At 43.7% G+C, this 17,745-nt stretch overlaps 1 protein-coding gene across 4 annotated transcripts in view; it reads left to right on the top strand.

Moving 5' to 3' along the window:
• The window catches only part of SUFU (SUFU negative regulator of hedgehog signaling), a 69,693-nt gene that overhangs the window by 15,418 nt on the left and 36,530 nt on the right, over nt 1–17,745 (top strand). For all 4 annotated transcript variants that reach the window (XM_082224829.1, XM_082224831.1, XM_082224830.1 and 1 more), the window contains exons 3-5: nt 544–680; nt 14,229–14,371; nt 17,053–17,138. In XM_082224829.1, coding sequence (XP_082080955.1) covers nt 544–680; nt 14,229–14,371; nt 17,053–17,138 — 366 coding nt within the window. The remainder of the gene's footprint in view (nt 1–543; nt 681–14,228; nt 14,372–17,052; nt 17,139–17,745) is intronic.

Consider the following 17,745-nt stretch of genomic DNA (forward strand, 5'->3'; position numbering starts at 1 on the left):
TCCAATGCTTTGTATATAACATTTGAGCAGCTTATGCTATATAACCAGCCAGTTCTAAATGCTCCCTTTTAATTGTATCTTTTTTATAGGTTAATGAATAGAAATAATAATAGATGTATACTTGTAGAGTGTCGCAGTTTATTTTCTGTATCATGGTAGTTGGCAAAGCCTGGAATGCAGGGCAAACATGTTTGGTAAATATAAACAGAATAGGAAATACAAATGTGTGAGAGAGAAAAGTAGATGATCCATCCATACAATTCCATGCCTTGACTTTATTTTCATGATAACATTTTACAATAATAAATAAGATAATAAATAAGAAAATAAGTTGGGGAAGGCATTATAGCTTAGATCTTGGTAGGATCTGGGATAATTAAATCTTGGTCCTGAACAGATTTTGATGTCATTTTCTGAGACATATTTGGGGGTTCTTTCTAATGTTTTCCCTTACACCAGGAATGAAGGACATAGTGGCATCATAATTTCATCTGCTTATGATGCTTTATTGTTGTGAAACCTTTTGTCATTAACTTCATCCAGGTTTACTGGATCAGACGGACCAAGTGGTTTTGGATTTGAACTGACATTTCGACTTAAGCGTGAAACCGGGGAATCTGCACCACCGACATGGCCAGCAGAGTTGATGCAAGGCTTAGCCAGATATGTCTTCCAATCAGGTACTATTTATGTGGCTTGTTTTATGTCAAAAGGTTGGTGATATTTGAGTTTGTTCTTTTGTTTTTGTAGTATGCCTTTTATGAGGCACTCAGCTTTTATTCTGTTTACTTACAACTAATATGGTTGTGAATTTTTGCATGACAGATCAAACAAATTCAAATATTTCTTTTGCTGGAAGTAAAATGAATAGAGTGAGATGCGGCCATTTATATATTTGAGCCTTTTGAGACTGTTTCATGACTTGTGGATAACAAATGCGGCATCCAAGTATGATTATTCTTAATTCCTTTGATGCAGACTTCAGTAGTCTATGTCCAATTACCTTCATAATCTTGGCTTTGATCTCTCTTCATTTCATCCTTTTTATATGGATTGGTCCATAGAGAACTTTAGAATATCAGATATAAATATACAGATCAGCTTAAATCTTTAAATAACCGTGGTTGTTTTAATATATACAAATGTCATAAAAAGAATATTATTACAGGCTTATTAAAATGCTAAAAATTACAAGCAAATATGGTGCAAATATGAAATGTATTTTTGCTACACATAAAATTACTGGAATAAAAACTGGGTTAATTTGATCTTGTGCTTTTTTGAAAAATTGAGCTTTTTTGTTGTTGAAATAATAAGCTAATCAGTCTATCTGTCTCATGAAGTTGTTTAATTTCACGATATATGCCATATCCCGGATAATCAATATCACAGTGTCTGTAGAGCTTATCCATTTTGGGCAAATCATTTTTGCTGCTGTCCATTAAATGAACTGTCATTTCTCAGGCCTTAAGGTATGCAAATATTATTATCTCAGCATCTCTTAGGAGATCATAACTCAGTATGCTTGTTATTTCTTTTAACACATTTCCAAAAGGGCCTACTCATTAGACATACTCATATTATATGAATAGGCGTGTGTAGCACATTTCTTTGGGGTGTGTAGCCAGGAATTTTTCTCTGTTTATTTCAACAAAGGAAGAAACGGAATAATGGTGTTATGTAGTGTAGTTTCACCCTGGGCCAACAGGGGGATACTGTATATAGTTTTCACTCAGGTCTGTAGATAGTTTTCACTCAGGTCCGCGGCAGTTATTTTAGGCGGGAACTCTGGGCTATGGTGGTTACAATGTTGACAGCCGGCTGCCTATAAATACAGGCCGGCTGAGCTGTTCACAGTCAGTTCTGTTCCAGCTTACCTTAATAAAGAGCTACTTGAAGAAATCGCTGTGCCGGCTGCTATGTCAACCCACAACTTAATACTGGCGACGAGGATGGGATAGATGGACATCAGAGCACAGCCAGATGCGGCCAGCCTCTGAACTAAGCTGAATCACTGAGCGAAATCACTGAGCGAAATCACTGAGCGAAATCACTGGGCAGAACCAATTCAGAGCTGACTGTTCTGGCTAGAGCGCTGTGTTCCATCTATCGCCCTTCACGTCGGCATCGGAATCATGGCTTCACTTGTGCCTCTACCGCCGTTTGCGCCAGCCTCTGAATCATGGGACTCCTACCTCGCTCGGTTCAACTGCTACCTCCAAGCCAACGAGCTGACAGCAGTATCAACGGATCGGAAGCGGGGCCTATTCCTCAGCCTCTGTGGGCCTGAGGTGTTTGAGACGGCCCGAGCATTGGTTGCGCCTGAAGCAGTCCAGGCAACACCATGGGACACGATCCAAGAGAAGCTCCGCAACCACTACGCACCGAAGCCGTCCAAGATTGCTGCCCGCCATGCGTTCTACCACCGGAACCAGGCAGAGGGGGAGTCAATCAACAACTACACCACCGCCCTGCGACAGGCTGCAATGCACTGTGAGTTCCGAGACTTAGACGATGCCCTGATGGATCGAATCGTCTGCGGGGTCCGGGACATCCATCTGCAACGACGTCTCCTAGCCAAGCCAGACCTCATGCTACAGAAAGCCATTGAGGAGGCTGTGGCCTCAGAAGCTGCTGAACGCTCCGCCCAGGAGATCCGCAAGTCCAGCAGCCCGCGTCTTGCTAGGGAGCCAGTTCCGGTGCATCATGAAGAGGCCAGCAGTGATGAGGCATCCTCCAGTGAAGACGATGACGTGCACCAGACAAAGCGGGAGCGCAGGAAGTTCCAACAGAAGTCCAAGGGCCAACCGGAATGTGCTGGCGGCGGAGGCAACCATTCCCGTGCCAAGTGTCGATTCAGAGACGCCATCTGTAGGAAGTGTTCCAGAAGGGGCCACATCGCTAAGGTCTGCCGATCGGCTCCGTCTGACACCCCCCCTTCATCGACTCGCAAGTTCAAGTCTTCACTCCAGTCTGCCAAGGAAAGTTGTTTTGCTCTCACCAACTGCCGCTGCCCGTCTGGAACCACGATTGGCCAAACCAACTCGCCTACGCGACGCAAGCTGAAGGAGCTCCATGTGACATGGAGATCGACACCGGGTCTGCCCTGTCCATCGTGTCATGGAGCACCATCAAAAGACTGGTACCCAGAGTGTCCAAAAGGCAACTCGACTCTCACCGCGTACACCTGAGAGACTACCAGGGAAACGACGTTCCCGTGGTAGGCGTTGGCCGGTTCCGGATCGCCTTCAAGGATTTTTCGGGCCTGCTCCGGTTGGTGGTGGTCGAAGGTCAGCGGCCAAGCCTCTTAGGGCTAGACTGGTTTGATGCCCTCGGCCTGGAAGTCACCGGCATCAACTGCATCTCTAACGCAGAGACTGAGGGTCTGGTCAAAGACTTTGCCGAGGTTTTTGATGGCACCTTGGGACAATATACAGGTACGCCCATCTCCTTTAGCCTTGATCCACAAGTCGCCCCCATCAAGCTAAAGCCACGCCGGGTTCCCTTTGCGCTCAAGGCTAAGGTGGACGAACAACTGGACAAACTGATCGCCCAAGGAGTTTTGGAGCCGGTTGACCACGCAAAGTGGGAAACCCCCATCGTCACGCCTGTCAAGCCAGATGGGTCGGTGAGAATCTGCGCTGACTACAAGTGCACGATCAACAAGGCACTTCCGCAGCACGCTTATCCGGTTCCTGTTGTCCAACACCTGCTGCATTCCCTGGGTGAGGGTAAGGTCTTCGCTAAGCTGGACCTTGCCCAAGCCTATCAACAACTGCCAGTCGATGATGCCACTGCTGAAGCCCAGACGATCGTCACCCACCGGGGGGCATTCCGTTGCCGCCGGTTGCAGTTTGGGGTGAGTGTGGCTCCTGGCATCTTCCAAAGCCTTATGGAGCGTCTCCTGCAAGGGCTTCCTGGCGTGGTAGCATATTTTGATGACGTCTTGGTGTCTGCAGACTCACACCAGCAGCTGTTCGAGCGCCTCCGTGCCGTGCTGACCAGGTTCCAGGAGGCCGGGCTCAAGGTAAAGAGGGAGAAGTGCCAGATTGCCGTTCCACAGGTAGAGTTCCTGGGCTATCTTATCGATGCCTCCGGCCTTCATCCAACCACATCCAAGATCCGCGCTATCCAGCAGGCCCCCACCCCAAAGAACAAAACGGAATTGCAGGCATTCCTGGGGCTGCTGAACTTTTATAACATGTTCCTGCCCCACAAAGCCACAGTGGCTGAGCCTCTTCACCGACTCCTTAGCACTAAGACGCCTTGGGCCTGGGGTCATCGGGAGACGGCGGCCTTCAACGCGGTCAAGGCTCTCCTTTCTTCAGACAGTGTGCTGGTACAGTACAGTGAATCCAGGCCGCTGGTCCTTGCCTGCGACGCCTCACCTTTTGGCATCGGTGCTGTCCTTAGTCACCGTTTTCCAGATGGAAGAGAAGCACCGCTCGCCTACTTTTCCAGGACACTATCTCCGACGGAACGGAATTACAGCCAGCTCGACAAGGAGGCATTGGCACTTGTGGCTGGAGTGAAGAGGTTCCATGAATACCTCTATGGCAGGACCTTTGACCTCATCACTGACCACAAGCCACTCCTGGGCCTCCTCGCCGGTGATCGTCCAACTCCACCGGTCCTCTCACCACGCATGCTGCGATGGACTGTTTTCCTGGCTGCCTACCACTACCGGCTCATCCATCGCCCGGGGAAATCGATGGGCCATGCCGACGCCCTCAGCCGTTGCCCTCTTCCAGCATTTGTGGAAGACCCGGCTCCAGCTTCATCGCTCCTTCTGATTGAGGATCTTCCGGCAGCGCCTGTATCGGCTGCCACTGTGGCCTCCGCGTCTGCCCAGGATCGCACCATCAGCCGGGTGCTCAACTGGGTGTGGAGGGGGTGGCCACAAGGGCCTTTTGCATCGGAGTTCCAGCCCTTCGCAACCAGACAACATGAACTCTCAGCTCATCGCGGCTGTCTGCTGTGGGGAGACCGCATCGTGATTCCCCAGGGACTCCGTCAGCGCGTCCTGGAGGCTCTGCACGTTGGCCACCCGGGAATTGTCAAAATGAAGGCGTTGGCTCGGTGTTACGTCTGGTGGCCTAATATGGACGATGCCATCACTGCCTGGGTGTCCGCCTGTCAAGCGTGCCAAGAGTCGAGGCCTGCACCACCGGCAGCTAAGGGACACACCTGGGAGACGCCAAAGACACCCTGGTCGAGGGTGCACATCGATCTGGCTGGCCCCTTTCACGGCCGGACCTTTATGGTAGTGGTGGACGCCTATTCCAAATGGCTGGAGGTCGCCCTGATGCCCTCCACCACTACCGAAGCTGTCATCCGGGTGCTGCGAGGCCTGTTTGCAACGCATGGGTGTCCTGATGTCCTTGTCTCTGACAACGGACCGCAGTTCACGTCAGGCACGTTTGAGCGGTATCTTTTGGGACTGGGCATCCGCCATGCCCTAACGGCACCTTTTCATCCATCCAGCAACGGGCAAGCGGAAAGAATGGTGCGCTCGACAAAAGAGGCACTGGCGCGCCTGGACCGGGGAGACTGGCATGAGCGGGTCGCCGAATACTTGTTCGTGCAACACATCACCCCTCATGCGGCCACAGGGAGGAGTCCTGCTGAACTGCTTATGGGCCGCCGCCTCAGGTCACCGCTCGACCGGCTACACCCAGACTTTGCCGTGGCTGAACCCCCAGGCTGTGCCAACGCACCACGGTCATTTGTCCCAGGAAACCAGGTCTTTGCCCGGAACTATGTGGGGGACATCCCTTGGGTGCCAGCCACAGTAGTGGGAGTCACTGGACCTCGCTCGTACCAGGTGGCACTCGAAGACGGACGTTTGTGGCGACGGCACATAGACCAGCTTAGGCGCAGGGTTGGCGACTTGGACACTACCGAGGTGCCCCCAACTGCGCTTGCGGCTCCAGAAGAGACACGTACAGATGGCGAGGCCCCACCTACACCTCCCTCGCAAACTGCCAGCGTGGAGCCGAACCAAGCCGTTTCAGAACAGACTCAGACCACTCCACTTGCGGAGGCTCCACCCACAGCAGCGGATCCAGGGGAGTTGGTTCCAACGCCACCTAGGGTCGCACCACAGCCTCAGCGAGAACTGTGTGGCCCTCCGGACTTGGCTACCAGTCCCCGGCGGTCTGGCAGAGTTTCCAAGCGCCCAACTTATTTAAAGGACTATGTTGTTGGACAGGTATCACTGTTGGTCTAAGTATGGGAAATGTAACCGATATGCTTTTGTGCCTAATTGAACCATTACGCGTAGTGCTGTATATAAGGAAACCATTACGATTGTAACTAACGCCTTATCTCGGTGGGGAGGGGTGTTATGTAGTGTAGTTTCACCCTGGGCCAACAGGGGGATACTGTATATAGTTTTCACTCAGGTCTGTAGATAGTTTTCACTCAGGTCCGCGGCAGTTATTTTAGGCGGGAACTCTGGGCTATGGTGGTTACAATGTTGACAGCCGGCTGCCTATAAATACAGGCCGGCTGAGCTGTTCACAGTCAGTTCTGTTCCAGCTTACCTTAATAAAGAGCTACTTGAAGAAATCGCTGTGCCGGCTGCTATGTCAACCCACAACTTAATAAATGGGTAAAAGAAAATAGCAAAGAAAAGATAAAGAGGCAGAAAGCTAACAAAGCAACCATGAAAGAACGGCCAAGAAGCCAAAACAGGACATTTTTCATGCAGAGAAAAAGACCCATGTTGAGCTGACCAGAGGCAGGGCAGATCTATCTGAGGGCAGGCAGAGGGAGCTGGCAAGTCAGTCAGCCAATGGGGGAGAGGGAGAGTGGAATTTAAGATCCAGATAGGGACTGCCTGAGAGAATGCAGGCAGAGATTGTCTGTGGGTTCGATAGGGACCTGGGATTGGAGATAGGGACTTTCTGTCTGGGTGGGCGGAAGGGGTCTCTGACTATCTGGGTGGAATTAGAAAGGGTTGATGTCAGTGAGGACAGATAATGAATTGACTGTCAGTTAGAGATAGAGATTGTATGCGGACAGACAAGGTTCTGTCTGCCTGGAGGGAAGGTCAGGACTTTAGAAGGGCTGGAAGTGTTTTATGGGGTAGTGTAAGGCAATAGTCATCCTAGAAAGAATTTATGTCTAGTGACAGGTTTAAATCATTTTTAAAAAAACAAACTTAAAAGCTCTGTTTGAAACAGTTTTGTACCTGTCAAAAGTAACCATTAATCTACAGTATAACATCTTGGAGTGTAAACAAAGTTCAAATTTTGTTCTAAAAGTACCTTATCCTTATTTAGATGTTCTGAATGAGGGTTAAGTGTTTGCGGGTTCTCCTTCACCTAATTATAATATATTGCTGCTGGTAAATATAAACACTATCATGAACCGTTAATTGAAAAACTTCTGAGGAAATACAGGCAAAGATTTATCTAAAACACACCTACAGTAGTGGTCACATTACTGAGCTTAAGTGAAGGGTGTCTGTCACACCCTCCTCTTCCCATACTACTCCTGCTGGAGCCAGTCACCCCAACATTGCTTCCAGAAAGGAACACATGCAGAAGCTGCAAATCCATTCCAGCCTTTTTATTCTGCCTGTGTCTCTCTTTGTCTTTTTTTAAAAAATGGTTATAATGAACCTATATTGCACACTGCTATAATAATGTATTTTTTTAAAAAAAATCTGATAGCCAAAAACCTTATTGATTTTCATGATCTAGGGAGAAAGCTGTTTTGGAGAAAGTAAGATGATAGGGCCTTCTGTGTATAGAAGAGCCCCTGCTGAGCCTCTGCTGTTGATTGCTGTTAGAATGTTGGCAACATCTAGCCATGAATACTTCACTGTTGTTACTCTCCTCTTCCTTCTGCTCTCCCAGAATGCTGGGCTTGAGTGGCCGACTTTATTTTTTTTTAAGCGAATTATCAGGACTATATTTAAAAGGATTATAGAAGGCCTGGACTTCATGAAACTACAAAGCTTAAGCATCTTTTAAAGTTCTGCCAGCAGATTGAAAAATAGCTGTCTCCTCTTTTATTTCAAGAATGCAGAGTACAAAGCAACTACTGATAATTTGTAGTTATCCATTTAAAAAAAAATTACAATTTTTATCCCTTCAGTTTATAAGCATGCCCAATCCTCATTGCACCATTAAGATTGGGGGAATGGGGAGATTTCCCAGGAAAAACAAAACAAAAAGCAAAACTGTACTTCTGTAAATGTGTCATTTCTCACAGGCATGCTGGTGCATGGATGCTATTTTAGTTGCATAAAGAATGACCCTTGGAGAACTAAAATCACTATGTGGGGCTTTGCGACAGAACATTGCAGTGTGTATGCTGAGCATCTGACTGAAGCAGGGGAAGTTAGCATCAAAGGTTGTTTTAGATTTGGCTTGCTTTGTGGAAAAATGTTTATTTTTAGTTTCCAAACATTTTAAAAAATATAGCCAGTTTGCATGCAAGTCATTGAGTGTGAGGATTTTCCATTTAATTATTTATTAAATTTATATGTTCGTTTTGCACCCCAATTCAGATGGATTTGAGCCAAGATCATTGTGATAGTAGACTAGGCCTAGACAATTAAGATGGTCAGCTATATTAAAGCTCTCACTTTCCAGTCATTCAACAAAGACAAAATAAAGACAGCTTCTTCGAGATTTTGCAAAACTTTTATTTCACGTTCAAACTCTAAACACAGAAGTGTACACATGAACTTCACAGGACCGTCCCGCAATATCTCTGTGTTTGGAACATCTAAGATGCATGGATTGCAAACAATAACTCTAGGCCTCCCCCAGCTTCCTCTGTAAGAAAAGCAGAGAAAGAAAGTGACAAAACCTTAGTATTTCTTCAGTTGCTTGCTCTTTTTATGAATAATATAATTTGTGCTATTAATATTTTTAAAATCTTCATTTGAATTTATTATAATTATGTCTATGTATACTTAGTGAAAAACAACTGTGCAAGTGTCTATGTATTTATTTCTTTAAAAATAAAAACCCTGGCAGTTCATACCATCTAAATAGAAAGGTCTTGTGCTGATTTTGGACAGTTCTCAAGTTTTAGGGAGCTACTTATTTATTTATTACTAAGGCAAAATATAAGGCTGTAACCATCAGAAAGATATATTGGGTAGGAATTAAATGTGTGGGAAAGAACCCAATCGTAGCTGGCATTTTTAAGGCCTTTTACCAATGGAGAAATGTGTCTGCTTTCAGATTTACAAAGTGTAGGTATTGTGTTAGATAGGGGACTTCTACTCTGTAAAGCTTTGCTTGTCAGGATTATTGTATGTGCATGGAAGATGCTCCCTGTTTTAGCCAATGGGTGATAATATAAAGCTTCGAGTGGAAGAAGCCCAAAACGTGGGTAGCCACAGGCAAACAGGCATGTGCATAAGCTTTTCAAAACTATACTTACCCTCACTGCTTAACTACTTTAAGTGTTGAAATTCACACTTTCCACTAAAACTGTGTCATGCTTCTGTTAATTCTAGAAGATGTTTTTTGTTTGATACCATCTGTTGGCAGGATTTGACATTCTTTCAAAAAATAATGGCCAGTTGAAGTGTAATAACCAAATGGCTTGGAGTTTTAGAATGAGCAAGTGTGAGCATCAGACTTTTGCCCTTCTCCTTTATGTTGTAGGTGATGGAAATTTGTTTACTTGTTTACTAAAAATATTTTAAACTGTCCATTATAAATATACGAGGGCAGTATACAAAGGCCTTACAAAACAGAACATAGGAATAAAATACCCTAAAAATAGTAAAGTTATCATTCAAAGCATCATTGTCATGGAGGAAAGTAAAAACAAGCCAAGCAGACTATAAAGCCAATTCTAAAATGTAAAAATGCCTGCAAAAACAATTAACTTTTAACCTGGAACCAAAATGATTGTAACATGGTGCCAGTCAGTGTCATGATTCACATGACACATTGAAACCATAGTTTATGAATGAGCAGTGTGCTAGGGCATGCTGCATAAAAGACTACTCTATTCTCAAGCACAGTGGGCAGGAAACAAACCAGAGGTTGTCTTGCTGTTAACCACAAGGGTTGGGTTGCATGTTAACAGCTGGCCAATCTCTGATTTGTATGGTAGGTTAGGCTGAGAGATTGTTATCAAGGTCACCCAGGGAGGGAGCTTCATGGCTGAATGGAGATTTGTACTTGGGTTTCCCCAGTCTCAGTTTGACATACGTTTTGCTTCTAATATATCTAGCAATGTTATGTGTGGTTGACATGTGTCGCTGCAATAATTGGAGGCTTTACCTTGGACATTTTCTCTTAGTAGTAGTAGTTGCTGAGATGAGGACAGCAGCAGCTGTGGTCCAGAGAAAGAGCTAAATCTTTCTTTTACATCTTCAAAAGTTGGCAGGCATGAATGATTAAACCTGGTATATAACGCAGAAACTCTCTGACAGCTAAGTAAGCTGCTCCTCCTGCCCTGCCCCTGCTTCCAACAAAATGTTAATTGGCTGAAGCAGAATCTGGTAAGCCCAGTACAGACAGAAGCCCTGTTGTGTCCTACACCCTTGTTTGTGCTACTCTTTCCACATCATTGTTCCTGTGTCAAGAATTTTGTTAAGTTGTCTTCAGTTTTAGGGTCATAAGACCCTTTAGTTAGAACTGTTGAATTCACAGAAGAGAAGACAAATTATTAAACTGCTATTTGATTAAAATCTTGCCTTAGAACTTGTGTTTTGTCACTAAACTCAAGATGCATAGTAAGAGTCCTCTAGATTGTAACTTCATCTTAGTATTGTTGGGACTGCCATAGAAAGACTGATCTTGCATGACACTGTATGGTGAGTTAAGGCCTGGCTTTCAAGCTTTAACGTCGGGTTTACTGGCTCTAGGGGATTTGAATTGGCCTTCATATCATTTTTCACATGGGTGGTTTTCTGTAGTTTAATTGAGCAGTCACTGTGAATTTTGTGGTTTGTGTGGGGAAGAGAGACATTTTTAAAGTAGTCTACACCCGAATAGACACAAACAGGTGGGTCTCCAGCAGAGACATTAGCATTTGAAAACCAGCTCCAAATGGCTAGGATTTCCCAGGAAAAGGAGTCTGGGCAGCAAAAAAATGCGGGGATCGATCAGCATAGAATTGAGTGAGCATTTCACATGCAGAATATTGTGACAGAAAGACAGGCTTCAAGAATGAATGCCTTTGTAGCTTTGTTCATTTTTGAGAACTGTGACTGTGAGGCCTTCATCATTAAAACATTTAGTTAATCAGCAGAATCTTGGATGATCCATCTGACCTGGGAAGTATTAGGAATTGAAATTTAAGTTGGACTGTTAAGTTTATTTAATGCTGTAGAACAACTACTTCTAGTTCTTCCACTAAAGTCTTTAAATGCATATGGAGTCCATTTTACACTGGCTTTTAAACAACCAGTAAGTTCTTTTTTTTCACACTGTGCAACTGGTGATAAACTGAACGGTTTATCATATTTAGTGTTAAGCAATTCTTATCTGATACTTTTCCTTATCTGCCAGTTAATGGAGAGGCATTTCCTTTATACTCATGTCAGCACTTATGTTCCCCACACCCAACCCTTTGGCCAAATTGTAGCTTGGTGATAATACAATAAGGCTGTTCTGGGAAACTGCAAAGGGTTTCCATTGGGGTGAAGGCATTTTCTGATCCAATCCTATGTATATCTTAAGTAGACTTGAAAATCTACTTAACTATTTTGCTCATTATTTTCTCCTTACTCTTATGGGCTACAGTGCAGTTGAAATAAATGTCCCTGCCTTTGTGGGTTTTAGTGTGGCGTTACTTTCTGCTTATGTTTGACTCTTTTGTTTATCTAAACTGTAATGTTGTAAAATCTTCTCTGTGTTCAGAATCTGGGTGCTCCCCATACTCTACAGTTGTATTTCCACCATCAGGATAATGTTGATATTGAGCAAACTGTCACAATTTTGGTTTAAGGTTTCTTAAATTTTGAATACATTTTAAACCTCAATTCAGACTTCTATAGTCAAGGTTGGAAATCCTGGGTAGCTTGGTGGTTGTTTTTTTAAGTAAAAAGTCAAAATTCAGCTTTTTAAAAAAATGTAGAACTAAATTTATACCTAAATTAACAGTGAGGACATCTGGTGGATGATCAGAGTTACCACAAGAGGCTAAGTAGATTCAGTCTTGCAACCTGTCAACTGAACAGAATTTGTCTGAAACTTTTCTGGTCAGCAATTCATTAATGCTTGCTAAAATGATAGATCCATCCAAGATGTGTTCATTTGTACTGAACAAGATCCGTAGTGATGTGTGAACTTCAGAAATGCAATTACAAGCATCAATTGCAGAACACATTTTTTTAAAACCCTCTGCTTTTTTAAAGAGTTCTTGCTGTCTTGTTTTGCATTTGTAAACCTCCTTTCTGGGATTTATGTGCATTTTTGCACTGCCTTGGGAATTTGTAGTGCAGGGAAGGTTGGTGAACTAATGAGCTTTCCTGGCCAACTGATATCTCATAGACTATGTAAGCCTAGAGCCTAGTTAGTATGATGAATCTAGATGTCACAGGTTCATAGTCAATATATAAACTTGAAATAATCTTGGTTTACATTTCAAACAAGAGGAAGAATTTCACGTCAAGGGAGCTCTCCATGAAATATACATAGGCATTCTAGACTGGGACTGTTTCTGTTCAAAGCTCATTCATTTTGTCATGATCATGAGAATTTTCTAAAGAGCATCTTGGTATGGTGGGTCTCCTTTTAATCTACTGATAAAAGGTGCTAGAATGAAAAGAAGATTAGTATCATTGCAGAAGGGCATGGTTGTTAATTCAAGGTGTGAATGTTACAATTTTAGGCCTATTGAGAAGAAGGATCATCCATAAACAAACACTTCCCGCAGATCAGTTTATATGATTAGAGGAATGCTAGTCTTGATGCATATTACATCATGCCACTGAGTGGGAGCAACTGAAGTGCACCATGCACATTTTGTGTGTATGAGGAGTATAAGATTAGGAATACCAGATGTCTGAACCAAGCAAGCTATAATGTGTTAATGGGATGAGCTCCACCTTACCTTCATCCCTGAAGTGTTGTCTGATTTAGAAAGCTCTATCTGCTAGCCTGACTCTCACTGTGACCATTTACGATCTGGCAAGAAGAAAGAAGATGATCACTTCCTTACTTAAATAATCTTTCAGACTTCATCATCATATGGTATCTCTCCATAGCAGGAGGAAAATAGTGCAGATCATGTACTTGTCACCTCTTCTATTGCCCAAATGGGAAAGCAACTTCAAACAGGCTGTAAGGCTGGTTTTCATGATAGCATTTCAGTGGATTTGCTGCAGCTGGTATTTAAAGATTTGTTCCTGAGAAAGTAGATTCTAACCTCTTTCTCCCACTTGACTTCACAGCTAATGTTGAACAGTTTAAATACAAAAATCAAATTGAGTGGGGAAGCTGATCGTTTATGAAATGTGTGTTAAACCAGCATTTCAACAGCTGTGGTTTACCTGGAACCCCATTCTCCAACCAAATTCCAGGAGCCCTTGCATCTAGAAGACAGAGCCAACAAAAAAGCTGTGTTGTAGTTTGCTGTTCTTCTCCATGCTTTCAAACCTCCTGTTACGAAGCACTACATTATGTTTGTGAGGCCAGTGCACATTATCCATATGTAGTCCAGACTACAGTTGACTTGAAATAACTAAAATGCATAATTCAGCTGATTGAGTGGAGCTGCAATTCACATGTTAAATTAGAAGAATATACTACATACTGCTTAATATAGAACTGTGGCCACAGTCAGTCCCCGTGGCTCATGTGGATCATTAGGTGAGATGGGGAGAGGCAAATCTCCATGGCAGTCTGGAGCCAGATTCAGGCCTAATGCAACCATGTGATGGCAGTGGGGTCTGGTTTGGTGCATGTGCACAATCGCAGGTTGTTGTGTACATTAACCACTCATCTTACATGAACCCCAACATACAGATTCCCTGTACATAGGCAAGAGCTACTCACCTTTCTATAATGTTGGTATTAACAAGTTGATGCACCAAATATCAGCATAGCTTTATCAAGCAGTCTCTCTCCTTTTTTGTACTATGTCACCACTTAAGATGGGTAACAGTAATAGGAAAAATTATATATCTTGTTTTGTGAGGATGTTTCCTCAGTGTTGTTAAGGCTTTTTGTGCAGGCGTCTTTTTTTTAAAAGCAGCTAGAAATATGTATTCATTGCTCATATTTCTCTTTCCCCACCAGAAAATACATTTTGTAGTGGTGATCATGTATCGTGGCATAGTCCGTTAGACAACAGTGAGTCGAGGATTCAACATATGCTGCTGACTGAAGATCCACAAATGCAGCCAGTTCAAACACCATTTGGGGTGGTGACTTTTCTTCAGGTATGGTAACAGAATCAATATTCTGGGTATTCATTTAAGGAGCTAATAACTGAAATGAACAATGGAGTTTTCTTTGAAATGAGATTGTGGTAACTATGGGGTACTTAAAAGCAGGTGCAGGTTTGGCATGGGTGAAGGCAAAACTATATCTTATCCATCATCCATTATAGTAATATTTCATGTCACTTTAATAATTTTTTCAAATGTCAGGTTTTTTTTATTGCTATGTATATCTAATAGGATACTGAGCCTTTTCAGTTGTGAAAAGCTTTCCAGTACCCTGAGTAAATTCTGCATATTTTCATGTTCTTGTCAACTTACTTGGATGGAGTGCTTTCATTTATGGAATGCATATTCTTGGATTCTGATTTCCAGGGGCTTTTTTATGGTGTGCTAGCCCTTGCCTTAAGAAGCATGGAGAAATGGTTCAGGTGATGTGCTATTGTTCAGGAAACCTCCAATATAAGCTGAGGGAAAAGTTGAGGCCTGAATATTAATTCCCACTGTGATAAGAACACTTGTCTGGTGAAGATCAGGAGTAGGGAGCCGGTGGCTGAGTTGGTCTGAGAGGCTACCCTGTGTAAGGTCTTACCAGAGGAAGGTCACACATTTGGGTTTTTTAAGTTGGCTAAACTGTTCAGGCAGCCAGAAGTACAGCAAGAGGAGCTTTGGGGTACAGAGGCTGATTGTCCCCGGTAACTGGACTGGGTTGTGGGGGTAATTGACTGGGGTGGAGGTTCAGAGAATTTGGCCTGAGGTAAAAGCTGCTTAAAGGCTAGTGTCAGGAACAGAAACTGTCACCAGGCAGCTTAGGACCCCAGTGTAAATAGTACAGTGTACAGTACAGTGTACAGTAAACAAGGTACAGTGGTACCTTGGTTTAAGAACTGCTTAGTTTATGAACAACTTGGATTAAGAACACTGCAAACCCGGAAGTAGGTGTTTTGGTTTGTGAACTTTGCCTTGGAAGCAGAACATGTTCCGCTTCCTGTTGAGTGTGTTCCATTTGTAAATTGAGTCCCCCGCTGCTATGGGAAAGCACACCATGGTTTAAGAACGGACTTCTGGAACGGATTAAGTTCATAAACCAAGGTACCACTGTATTCCTTATGTACATAGTATCTTTTTAATACACCAACAATCTTAGTTGAAATACTTTCCAGCTTTAGTGTTTAATGTTGGTGTCCATCTTATACCTAAGCTTAATATATCAGTTACTAGGAGGTTTTGTAAGTATTCTGAGAGTATTAATAGCAGCGGAAAAGTGAAGAACTGCAAATACATAAATCTGGGTTTAAACAGAGTATAGCTGAGAGAATCGCTATCCCTGACTTTTTGCAAAATATTACTACTACAGTTGCTTATTCATAGGCCTTAACGGGGCAGCGGGAAAACTCTACCCTGATACAGTCCGCAATATCTATTTTTTACATACAAAACAAAGTATATTCCAACTGGTATTGAAGTATTGTAGTTAACTTAGCAATTATTGTGTGTTTAAAGTTTTTTGTTGGTTTTTTTGTGTGTCTTGATTTCCGAGGCAGCTGGTGATATTTACTGATCTGGCATAGCTTGGTATGTTGCAATGGTAGCAAACTTGTTTAACCTCAGAATGATGTATTGGCTTCCACTATGCCGATGAACAGATCAGTTGGCTGTGTGTATTATTCCAGAAAAGATCTAGGCTTTGCAGATGCAAGGTTGTTACTTCATCTCTATGGTTCTGTTGAGGAGCTCAACGTGTGAAAACAAATGTAAACGATTTGTATAGCCATGCCCTTGTCCTTATTAGTCATCTTGCTAAGTTCTGACAGGAAGACTGAGAATATGCCATGGGCTGACATATTTCCTTTTCCTTCTCCATTTCTGGATTTCCTTTGACTATAGTTTGACATGATATTTGAATCAGAAAAGCTATGGTCAATACTAATCTAACCGCCCCAGGTACAAATCCATATTATGGAATTAGCACTTATCATAAGATGCCCAATCAGGGATCACAGAATCACAGAATTGTAGAGTTGGAAGGGAATATGAGGATCACCTAGTCCAACCCCCTGCAGTGCAGGAATCTTTCGTCCAACATGCAGCTCAAACCCATGATTAAGAGATTAAGAGTCTCATGCTCTACCAACTGTGATATCCTTCATAGTAAATCTAGGTAAAGGTAAAGGGACCCCTGACCATTAGGTCCAGTCGTGACCGATTCTGGGGTTGCGTGCTCATCTCGCTCTATAGGCCAAGGGAGCCGGCGTTTGTCCGCAGACAGCTTCTGGGTCATGTGACCAGCATGATTAAGCTGCTTCTGGTGAACCAGAGCAGCACACGGAAATGCCGTTTACCTTCCTGCCGGAGCGGTCCCTATTTATCTACTTGCACTTTTGAACTGCTAGGTTGGCAGGAGCTGGGACCGAGCAATCACCCTGTCACGGGGATTCAAATCGCCGACCTTCTGATAGGCTAATCCTAGGCTCTGTGGTTTAACCCACAGCGCCACATGCGTCCCTCATGGTAAATCTAGTTCATGCTAAATTAAATCTAGAATGAAACGTGATGGAGGAGGGATTTCTCAAAAAAGAGTGTATAACCAGAGTCTCAAGCCTTGGATGTGGTACTCCAATGTAGAATCTGATCCTAATATATGTTACAAGTGTGTACCCCCCCTCTAACCCCTTTTCCAGATTGTTGGCGTCTGTACAGAGGAGCTTCATGCAGCACAGCAGTGGAACGGACAGGGTATATTGGAACTGCTTCGCACTGTTCCTGTGTAAGTACAGCATTGCCAGCTGACTAAAAACAGTATTATAAATATTCTTTAAAGAAATATTGCCTGATAAAGATGAATGCAATCATAAAAGCTTATAAATTCTACACCTGGAATAAATTATGTAGTTTGGGATATCTGCATATACATTGACATGGTTTATTCTGATGTCAAAGCTCAATTTGAATTTTTCAGTTTTTTTTGCTCAAAGTTTGTGGAACCTTTTCCAGACCAGTAGCTACACCCCTCATAGAAAACTTTGGGTGTGGGGGTGCGTGCTGGAGACAAAAGTGGGCAGGGTAAGAGGCATGGGTGGACAGAGAATACCTCTCTACATTTTGTGAGATACATTCCATCCACATCAAAGTTAAGAGGTTTCTTCACTGTCCCACCCACCCACATCTCTCCCACTTCCATCTAGGCCAAGTAAGATGCATTAGCACAGTTTAAGGATACTTTCCATCCAGGCAAAAGCCCGTAAGGTTTGTGTGGAGCAGAACTGGTGGGGTTATGACACTGAGAGACACATGACCTAGTTGGGAGCTCCTGAGGGCCAGATGCAGAAACCCGAAGATCTGCATTTGGGCCCCACATATGAGGTTCTCCACCT

The sequence above is a fragment of the Podarcis vaucheri genome (assembly GCF_965113315.1).
Source record: "Podarcis vaucheri genome assembly, chromosome: 5".
NCBI lineage: Eukaryota > Metazoa > Chordata > Lepidosauria > Squamata > Lacertidae > Podarcis > Podarcis vaucheri.